At 34.3% G+C, this 11208-nt stretch overlaps 1 protein-coding gene across 1 annotated transcript in view; it reads right to left on the minus strand.

The window, feature by feature from the left end:
- Positions 1-10959, minus strand: part of LOC117121227 (von Willebrand factor A domain-containing protein 3A-like) — a 21540-nt gene extending 10581 nt beyond the window's left edge. Inside the window, exons 1-17 of the mRNA XM_033266355.1 lie at positions 10841-10959; positions 10358-10438; positions 9838-9892; positions 9006-9107; positions 7961-8067; positions 7398-7523; positions 7009-7117; positions 6461-6526; positions 5700-5831; positions 4717-4855; positions 4146-4249; positions 3766-3941; positions 3239-3358; positions 2109-2183; positions 1387-1481; positions 459-775; positions 15-68 (exon numbers count right to left, since the gene is read on the minus strand). Coding sequence (XP_033122246.1) covers positions 15-68; positions 459-775; positions 1387-1481; positions 2109-2183; positions 3239-3358; positions 3766-3941; positions 4146-4249; positions 4717-4855; positions 5700-5831; positions 6461-6526; positions 7009-7117; positions 7398-7523; positions 7961-8067; positions 9006-9107; positions 9838-9892; positions 10358-10438; positions 10841-10953 — 1971 coding nt within the window. The 5' untranslated portion in view covers positions 10954-10959. The remainder of the gene's footprint in view (positions 1-14; positions 69-458; positions 776-1386; positions 1482-2108; positions 2184-3238; positions 3359-3765; positions 3942-4145; positions 4250-4716; positions 4856-5699; positions 5832-6460; positions 6527-7008; positions 7118-7397; positions 7524-7960; positions 8068-9005; positions 9108-9837; positions 9893-10357; positions 10439-10840) is intronic.
- Between the last annotated feature and the right edge of the window lie 249 nt (positions 10960-11208).

Below are 11208 nucleotides of genomic sequence, written 5' to 3' on the forward strand. Positions count from 1 at the left end.
GGTATAAAGCTTACATTTTCCTTGGGTCTTGGCATTCTCTTCTTCACTGAATCCAACAACATTGCACACTAAAATAATCAATCCCATATTGACATTATCAAATCAAGTAAATTTTTTCATAACATCTTTGGCAGCCCAAAGATTTAATTACAGAGGTTTCAATTCAATTATGGGATACAAAAATTACAATCATCATTTAAAAACAATTACAAACATACTGCAATATAAGACAAAGAATTGTAATACCACCAACAGATTATTATTTGGTTCTTTTTTAAAGTGGTCTCATATTAGAATGGTCTTGTATTAAAGGGGACTTGGAATTAGAGGGTTCTTGAATTAGTGCTTGCACTCTAGTACACATTCCCTGTTAAAAAGCTTCTATAAATAAATAAAGAAATTGTGTAATAAAATGCCTCTTACAGGATTTGAACCTGTGACCTCTCAATTAAACTTACTTTCTGGGAATAATTAACTGCTCTATCCATCTCTGAAAGGATTGCTTTGATGTCATCACTTTCAATGATGCCTGTTTCACGGAACCAATGGAACCTGCCACCACTAACATGTGCCAGAGTTCTCAGACATTCCGCTGTCTGCGTGATGTTGGCGTACCGACCTGGGATCGCCCCGTTCGAATCGTAGTCGTCAACATTGAAAAGGATTGTATGAATTTTGGTCACCTGTCCAACAGCTGCTTCTTCAACATAAGAGCAAATGACATCGGGAAGTTGGTCAGGTATACCGCTGGTGAACAGGTAAATCCCTTCAACAACTAAAGAATACAAAAGACATTTCATAAACAATGGACAAATCAGTGTTGAAATATTCACAAGGAACATTAAAATCCCTAAGACGATAATAGGAAAATCATACTTTAACCACAAGCAGGATTTATTCTGAAATGCTTCTGGCTTTCTTAAAGCTTGAAAAATAACTTTTTGTAAAATCATGCATGTATTTGGGCTCTTTGGGAAAACAATGCAAAACAATCCATAACAATTTTGTGCATACATGTATGCAGCTCTCTCAACTGATGGCATAACCACTGAGGGCAAAGCTTCGGGTCCCCAGTCCAAATGGGCCGCTAAGGGCCCCTTTCCTACTACTACCCAGTATTCTACTACTTTGACACATGGACCAATAAAAGCACACTCACAACTTGCAATAAAACAATATTAATTCCAGGTTTTTAACTCGCAAATTTTGAACAGTATTGACATTGCCTCTAATGCAGTCATTTTTAACGTTAGGTAGAGGAGGGGTTCACTAAATACTGTTCCCCTGCCACTTCTGTGAGACACACATAAACCCCCAGCACTTACTTACCACTGCTTTCAACTAGATGCAATATAAACTTTCACACCAGCATTTGTGACATCTTACCTGTCATTCTCTTGTGGTCATCCTCAGTCTCCATGGCAAGACGAAGAGCAGCCATGAAGTTCCTACTACCTCCACACTCCAGACCAAGGATCCACCTGAGTTAAGTACAAAAGTTTAAATATCATGGGAAGCAGTGGCTGATTCAAGGGGGTGGGGGCAGATGGCCATCTAGCGGTGCCATAATGGTAAATTTTCTTTTAAATGACAACCCCTTTACAAGACAAACATACGTCACACAAGATGCTCTACATACTGTTGTGAGAAAAAAATCCTGTAATCGTGACATGAATTGAACCAGGACCATGGGAATGGAAGGCGAGGATCAAGTGTTCCCTACTTTTTTTGCTTTTTTCGCAATTGTTTTCACACGTACTGAGTACTCAGTACATTTCTAAGTCAGGTAGGGAAAAATTACAATAATAAAATTATCATAATAAAATAATGATAGTAATAGTAATAGGTGTAATAATAATGATAATAATAATAATAATAATAATAATAATAATAATAATAATAATATTTTTTTATATTATTATTATTATTATTATTATTATTATTATTATAATAGTAATAATAATAATAATAACAACGATAATGCACTAAATGATTTACTCTTTTCGTAAACATTTTTCTTGATTCAGTTCTGTGGACTGCCATGGAAATTGCATTTTGTGTTATTGAATAAAGATACCTTGATATATATATATATATCTTCTACTTACTTCCACACACTTTGTAGGTTTTTCTCTGTGGGCTCTTGTAGACATGGTCTCCAGCAATGTGCTTCACTTCCAAAACTGTACATAAATAGGATAATTGTCTGAGACAGTTTGTTCATTTAAAATAAAGTAATTGAGCAAGGATGCACAGAGTGGCAGCATAATGCACTGAATACAGCACCTTAAAATTTTGTAATAGTTTTTGATTTCAGGTATTAAACAAGCACCTTGTAATAAAATAATTTCCAGTAGAACCCCTCCTTTGGGAATGCTTATAAGGGGACACTTTTTCGGGCACAAAATGAGGGAAAGTATATGTTGAAAAAACAAGCCAAACAAGTCATTCGTTGCAAAAATCAATTTTTAGTCATTAATACAAAAGAGCTATAAAATGATTTAAAAAAATCATTGAAATCCGAAATTTCCTTATGAAGTTACAAGTGTTAAACATACAGCTGTTCAAAGATCAACTTTTGAGAAATCAGTCTTCGAAGTGATGATTTCAGGCATTTCTCTGGCTGGAGCCATCACCAAATCGTTAAAAGTTGTTGTTATGCTGTTATTTTCTCTATTTTCAATGTTAAGTTAACATTGAAAATAGGGAAAATAACAGCATATCATGATGTATAGATACGTAAAAGTTAGTTTAGTGCAATAAAACAGATTTCAAAAAATTTGATATTCCAGCATGTTTTGGTCATTATCTCTGAAAAACAATTTGCGATGAGTGACTGGTTCGGCTTGTCTTTGCCACATATCTTATAACACCTGTCTCTTATACACATCTAGATGTGTATAAGAGACAGGAATGGTCTTGTATTTGGCAAAAGTTGACGAGGCCAAGAAGTGTGATAGAGGGTTTTGTGCACAAGTGTGATGGTAGATTGCAGTGCATAAATGTGATGGCAAGTTGCTGTGCACAAGCGTGATGGTAGATTGCAGTGCATAAATGTGATGGCAAGTTGCTGTGCACAAGTGTGATGGCAGGCTGCCATAAACAATTGCGATGGTAGATTGCAGTGCATAAATGTGATGGCAAGTTGCTGTGCACAAGTGTGATGGCAGGCTGCCATAAACAATTGCGATGGTAGATTGCAGTGCATAAGTGTGATGGCAGGTTGCCAGACACATACCCAATAACATTAAATGACTGCTTGTTGCTCAGCTGCTGTTCCAGTAGGATTCTCAAGGAATGCTGGATGTGTATCAAGTAGTTGATGTTGGAAGCGGACAGGTCTATCATCATCACTATTCTGTAGAAAATCAATAAATCAAATATACATTTTATTTATATATCTTTTATATATAAGATATATATAAGATATATATATATACACATACATAAAAAAAACATCCTGCACTATCTCACATTCATCTTTACCATTTAAAATTTATATTTAAATTGAAGAGTTTCTTTTTTAGTTGTATAAATCTAGCCGGATTTTTAACCTGCAGCCTCTCGCTAGCAAGGCAAGTATTATTCCATTAGATCATAAGAGACCTATGGTATAGGCACAAATCTAACATCCACGCACTTTCTCTCATACAACTGACCTATAAGCCTACACTCTGTAAAACCTAGAACACGACAGGATTTGGAACAAAATATGTAGAATATCCATAATTTATGTTATATTGTTGATATGTTTACAATGCCAACCTTTTCTCAATAATAGTTCCAAACAATCGTCTGCTGTCTCTAGACAACCAATCCACTCTCTTTTCATAGAGTTTGACCAGAGCTCCAAGTTGCTTCTGATAGTCAAAGAGTTGGGCTGGATCCACATGCACATTCCTGATAGAACCATCATGCCACTCAAACTGAGTCATTGCTTTCTAACAAAATAAAATTCATATAAATTAAAATGTGTGCAATAGTATTGGATTGGATTTATTTAGGGTAAACATCAAGGATAATGCACACAGGAATAACAGCTTAAACGTCTTATCCGAAAGACAGTGTAAATCTATAATAATAACCCACTACTATGATGATGTTAATTTAAGATAAAAAGCAATATTGAAAGATATCACACATACCTCATGCAATGTGGATCGAACCGATTTCCTTATAATTGGTATGAACTCTTCAACAGGAGCAAAAGCATTAGGTGCCATTACTTGGTACAGACTTAACTTTTTAGCTGAAAATGATAAAGAAAAAAAGCAAAATAACATTTTAGAAACAGATGCAGACTTGCAGTAGGGTCATTCTCTTTCAAAGGCAAATTAAGTGTAAATTCAGCCCCATCCAACTAGCGGTTTTCCAGCTACGCGATGTTATTTTTCATCTGTTTCGTCAAAATGTGCACAGTGGGCAATGTTGAAATCACCAGTAACAAGCGGGCCTTTATTTTGAAAGTGGTGTATTTGGAGAGGGAATTGCATAACCTATCCAAATGTGATTAGACCTAAAAATTAAATCAGACCTAATTTGAATATTGATGATTTATTAGAGATATTATTTTGTTTGCTTTCCAAAATAATAATAATAATAATAATAATAATAATAGTAATAAATATATTTATGGTGATCAATGCAGAAGGTGAATATTATATCCATATCTGCTGTTATTCTAATCTAAAGAAGCTACAAGATATTGTCAATTACCCTTTAGCCCATTCTGCTTAAGCCAATCATCTGAACTCTTCGGATGGAATGGTTGATCTTCAATTGTCAATGCACCAGTGTGGTTAGGAGGTCTCGGCAAGAAACGTGATTGAGGAAGCTTTTGCACTTCAAGTGAAATCTAAATTCAGAAAATTTAAGGTTAACATGTTGTCCAGAAAGTTGAGAACATGGTCGCTTAATAAAGTGGGCACAAACTGACATTAGTGTACAAAAAATTTTATAATATTAATAATGCCGAAGATATACTGAATATAGCACCGAATCCAGATGAAGATCAAAGGTGCTGAGCGTTATAGTCACTGGGTATTACCATGCAACGACCAACCAGCACAAAGTGCAACCTTATCTGCTCCCTGAAAAGTACAACTAGTCGTGAACTTGTACTCAGCGCACAAAACCAGTACATTTGATGCCATAAAATCCTACCAGATACACATTTATACTCCTTGGTACAGAAAGACATATGCAGATAAATTGCCTTGCCCAAGGACACAAGCAACTTGCACAGCCAGAGTCCCGAACCTTATCTCAAGGTTGGGAATCCAAGCCACAACTGATGCCCCCCGCTTCTACTTAAATAATGCCAGCAACTTATACATGCCATGCTCAAAATTTGGCAAATTCATTTCAAATTTCTTTAGTTCAACGTATTTTTTGTTTTATGGATTGTTTATTTATTTTTTAATATTTTAATTTCTTATTTTAGAATCCGGATTTATATGGTGCCTATCACAAACCGAAAAATTACAAGGAGCTGGCATCAGTATTTCCCTGGTCACTGGATACTAAGTTTGCAAAACAGCACATTTTTGTGCAACTTTTTCTGCTTTGTGCTTTCTGCTTTACACGCACATGCAATGCGACGAGCATTGGTCTTGAACTCCTGATCTCATGATCGGAAGTCCAACACCTTACATGCTACACCACACGCTCCCACATTTACTGATGTCATCAAAGATTACCTCATTCAGAATATTCACGAGGGCATCTCCCAGCATGCCTTGCCTCATCTCCTGGATCTTGTTAATGACGTCTTGTGCCTGCTTTATCTCTCGTAACAGCAGCATAATATCAGTGCCAGAGTAAATTTGTTCCTGAGAGAAAATTATTTATTTATAATCAGGTATGGATTCACAGCTGTACATATTGTACAAATAATGAATGTTGATGAATTTAATGGAAAGAATATTTTTAGGAATCGAAAGATTGACTTGGCTCATTGAATGGAACAGTTAATCTTATAAAAAATAAATCTTCTTTCAATTGCATGAATACAATAACAATCATTAGTCATTTTATTACACGCATAAAATAGATCCTTGTCTTTTGATCTTTTATGAAAATAGGTAGGTCTACATTTCTTCTGAATGAGTTCATCTTCTTTCAACCAATGAAAACATTGTATTAGGTTGAGGCATGCAATGGAACAAAACAAATGGAAAAAAAAGTGTGGATATAGCAGAACTTTCATGAGTGAAGAGGAAAAGGTGTAAATAACCCATGTCACATGATATGAAATCCACCAATCAAATGATAAAAATATATTTAGATGTGTTAAAATAAAAATAAATATTTTCATCTCTTCAATCTGTTATAAATTTGAAAAGTGAAAAAATGTTTGACTATATCATTATCAAAATAAACATCAATGACAATTATTCTTTTTTTCTCTTAAATTCGTCAAATGTGCATTATTTTAGTTTATAAATGCACAATAACTTACAACTGAACTTGATGTGTACACATGATAGCGACCTCCAGAAACCTCTGCTAGATTCCGCAGTGTCATCTACAAATGAATTGACCAACAAATTGTAAATAATCAAAAAAGATTTTTAAAAGTGGTGGGCTATAATACAGGGTTTTAAAAAGGCTGACATTTCAAATACCAAATTTACAGGTTTTAAACAAGTGGCTTAGTATCTTGCACATTTTGATACCTTTCTTTAATGAAAATCAGTTGAAAATGGATCAATGCAAGCCAAAACAACAAAATTGAGGGGGGCACAGAGGGGGAAAAATGATGACTGTACACTTGTTTTGGGGATGACAAGCCTTATATTTCATGGGTTGCTCAAGATAGGAGGTCTTATGGTAGGATGCAACCTGGGAAATTTTGAGGTTGAAGCTATGCGTTATTAAATAATTATAACCTTAATCTTAATATTTTGGCAGGTAAAACTTATAAACTCTTGTTGTTTTTCTACCACAAGGTATACAATGATATGCCATTTATTAATTATGAAAGAAACTTAAAAAAGCAGAACTTACATTGGTGAGATGATTATTGCAATCATAGGCAACAGTGTTAATAGGAATATCTCTTCCAACTATTAATTGCTGGATGTAGTCTATCACCACTTCAGAAGTCTGGTCTGGGCTGTAAATACATTATCAGCAAAACTAATATTATAAATTCTTTTATATTTAGTTATGCAGATGACTACTGTATTATTTTTGTGTAAGAGTGCAATAGTGACATCCCATATTCTTAACGTCTCACTAGTATTGGCATTGCGCCCCTTCAACAATGCATATTTTATTAATTTGTTTCATAGCAATATGTCTATATCAAAAATATACTATAAATAATGTATCAAGTAATAATATCGTAATCAATTGTCAGTGATTAAAAGAATAATAGATGATGGATAACCTACCAACTGCCAAGGACAAGTAGAATGGAGTCTACATCAGGCACTCTTGTCACAGCCTTGAGAGCAGACAGCAGGTTGCAGCCTCCGTCACATTCAAGACTGTTCACCCAACCCCTAGCCTCATTCAACCTACAGACACAATCAATAAAAGAATCGGTAAACACTGGTTGTAAAAGACTATATTAGAGAATGAATACACTTTGAAGTAAAGCTCTCTACCTAGTTCAGTTTACAGCATGCTAGTTTATAGCCACCCACTGCCCTACTCTTTTTCAGAAATGCTAGCTTGCAGCATGTATCTATATAACTTACTGATTTTCCAAACTCATTAGCATACCATGTTTACTAATATAAATGGTCAACTGTGTAAACGTATCCCATTCAAAATAGTCCTATAGGATCCTATAAGAATTAAGATGCTATAGGATACTATAGGATTCCTATAGGACTCATCAATGGTCCTATAAGATCCTATATGTTTTGATTTTTGTTGTGGATTCTCTTTTAATTGCTCTAAAAAAATACAACAGTCTTTTTAATTAAAATTGAAACTCATTTTGACTTACACTCTGATATTTACAAATCTTGGTGAGTCCCACAATGAACTGGTGTCAGTTGCAAATGACATCATGTACAGCATTTCCTTGGAGTGCAGCTGATCATCAATCAATTCCTATAATAAATAATAATTTACAAATTAAGTGACTCACATTCAAAATACTGGCTGGCAATGGGGTTGTAGTTCTTTAACTTGAGGTCAAGTTTTGAGCAGCCCCTACTTAGAATTTTGCTTGTGTCCTTAAGTAAGAAGGGACTTTAAATATGTTCGTCTTCTTCACCAAGGAATATTGAAACTTTCTCCTCTCCCTGGAGAGTAAAGTCAATGCAGAGACCAATTAAACTTTCAATGCCCCACCTTACCCATCAATCAATACCTATCTACCAATTCATGAATCCAATGACCTGGGGTAATAATATTAAGCACTTTAAAATTGACTAAATTTGTGCTATAAAAGCTGAGTACATTATTATGATTATTGTAGTTCCTTATGGATAAGGCTGCTTTAGGTACTTAAGCTGTGTAAACAGTACGATAATACCTCATGAGGGGCAAAACTAATTCAATGCATGAATCCTATGTATTTTTTTGAAGACTTGAATTTACATGGGGCATACAAAGGAACCTAGACATTTTTAGAGACCAGTGCAAAGAAAATTTTCCCAGAATAAAATTTTTTTTTAAATACACTAAAACCGGGCACTCACTGTGACAGAGGGTCGTCGCGATTTTATGGTGATGAGAGAAGCTTAGCTCAGTCGGCTAACCTGGTGGTATCCCTGTGTGTGTGCTAAACCGTTGAGATCTCTAGGTCCCCGGTTCAATTAACATCGCTGCTCTCCATGCGTTTCAGCTGGAGGGATAGCGCACCATCTTGTGGATGAGACGCAGTACACTCTTCGTAAAAGAGTTGGAGACTGTCATCACGCACTCGCAGGGAGAGGAGTTGGATCCGTCGTACGAGGGTCGTAAGACGCAGTGAGTTTCCCGGCTTTATTCTATTCATGATTTTAAATGCATTCAATTTTTAATATAAAATAAAATGAACTTACAGTTAAACAACGTCGGAAGTCACTCAGCCGTCCAAATCCACAGTTAGAGTCTGACGTATCAACCATTAGGGCGACCTTTGAACCTTTCACCATGCCAAACACCTGAACAAAAGGAAGTGAGCTATTACAATTTCATTCTTTCAGATTTACATCACATAATACAAAACTATCATTATATTCAGACACAATTTTGCGAATTGCTTTATCTTTGAACAAAGTAAGGCTTTCTCTATGTTTGTGGATGCTATTTTTACCTTCCTTTCATAATAATAATAATAATAATTTGAATATTTATAAAGCGCTCTTAAGCAGGTCTGACAGCATTATTAGATAAGATATACTTGAAAAAGGTGAGTTTTGAGAGCAGTTTAGAACTGTTTCAAGGTTGGAGAATGACAAACATCATAAGGTATCAGTCATATTTCATTAAAGTCAGATTAGTACATTTAATAATGAGTTTGCAATATATATTGTCATCTTCTTAAATTATAGATGATGAGTTCCAAGAGATGGCATTATTACCGGTAAATTAATGTAGATGTGATTTTTTTTTTAATTCTTATTATATAACAGATAATTTTGATATATTCTGTTTTTACACAGCATTTCCTTTTTGATGGTTGGTTTTATATTGTAAATGGAAAAACAAAGACTCTTAAAGTAAGATTTTTTTTACTGAAAAAATAATGGACATCACAGGATTTGAACCCAGTACTCTAGAAGACTTTGGTTTATAATGCATCATCCATCCTGTAATTGGTGAGTTACTTGGATGCAAATAAAATAAAATAAAATAAATTATATTTTGTGAATATAAAATCTTATCAATTACCTTCTTACTTCCTTGCAGCAGCCATTTGATTCTGTTATGATACATTTCTATTGATCTGAAATACAAAAAAAAATTTAATTATAAAATATATCTGCATTTAAAAAAAGAAGTATTAAGGTAACCACATCTTGCAGCGACACTGTGCTGAATTATGTATGATGAGGTCTGTGACTACTGTAGTAGCTGTAGAGAGGTGCTTAGTATGATCTTATTCCATAATGACAGGGGCTAAAATGAACCAAAGCATTAGGTTAAATCAATCTTCTCAAAAAATGTTTATATTTCTTTTTAAAAAGTGCATAAGGGCCAAATGTAAGTATTACATTTGAAAAGACTTCTACTGACCGAGGCCTGGAAAAAAAGGGTCTCGAACTAGCAACAATGTTGAGGCTGTTATTACTGGTATTATCACTCAGACACTTGACTGCCCCAGGAAATGAATATTTTATTCTCTACTTAGATATTATAAGGAAATTAACATTTTGGTGTAAATTTTGTTGTGTATCAATACCACACTTACTCATATAACTTGTACTCAAACTCATTCACAGCACTAGCTTCAAACTGGAGGTGTTGTCCTTTAGACTCGACGGAATTAGGCCTGAAATAAAACACAAATTGAATTCATTATTAAAATATTATTACTACAACAACTAACATCTTTTAATTTAAAATTAGTATGTAACCTTAATTTCCAATACACAAGGTAACAGTACAGTTATCCTGCATATCAATTGTAAACACACACATATAACTTTCTGACCATTAAATGATAGTTTGTATCGGGTGTCACCTGGGATAAATATGTTTTAAAGTGATATAAGACAGAATTTTTAAGATGGCAACTTTAATAATGTCTTGAATGCTTCAAATTGTGTAATATTTCCAGTGCTCAAATTGAAATTCATAGTCTAATTATTAATTTTATGAGGCCTGCTTAACATATAAATGATACAGAATTAAGTTAGCATATCAGCAGAGGTTGTACACTCAACGTACTTACTTTGTTACAGCTCCTTTTACAAGCAGATCTTTGAGGGTCAATTTAAATATTTCTACACTGTGAGTCTTCAACCAATCAGCGGAGGTTTGTCCTTCGTTAAATGCAGCACGCATGTCTCTTGCTCTCTACAATTAAAAAAAAAATTATCATTATCATTATTATTATTATTTATATCATTTATATAATTTCTATTTCCTTTCATCTTGCTCATCACCCAACGGTACTGAAGAGTTGAAATTTTTTCAATTTCTGAATTGGATGTGTCATTTTAAGCTTAAAACTTCTTTAAACAACCCAATACTTCAAGCAAGTGTTTTATTTAATTCTTCCAACAGTGATATCGCTACTTGCAGGTATGAAAAATTATG

This window comes from Anneissia japonica, unplaced genomic scaffold (genome assembly GCF_011630105.1).
Source record: "Anneissia japonica isolate Jap-2015-1 unplaced genomic scaffold, ASM1163010v1 scaffold288294_len47816_cov158, whole genome shotgun sequence".
In the NCBI taxonomy this organism is placed as follows: Eukaryota; Metazoa; Echinodermata; class Crinoidea; order Comatulida; family Comatulidae; genus Anneissia; species Anneissia japonica.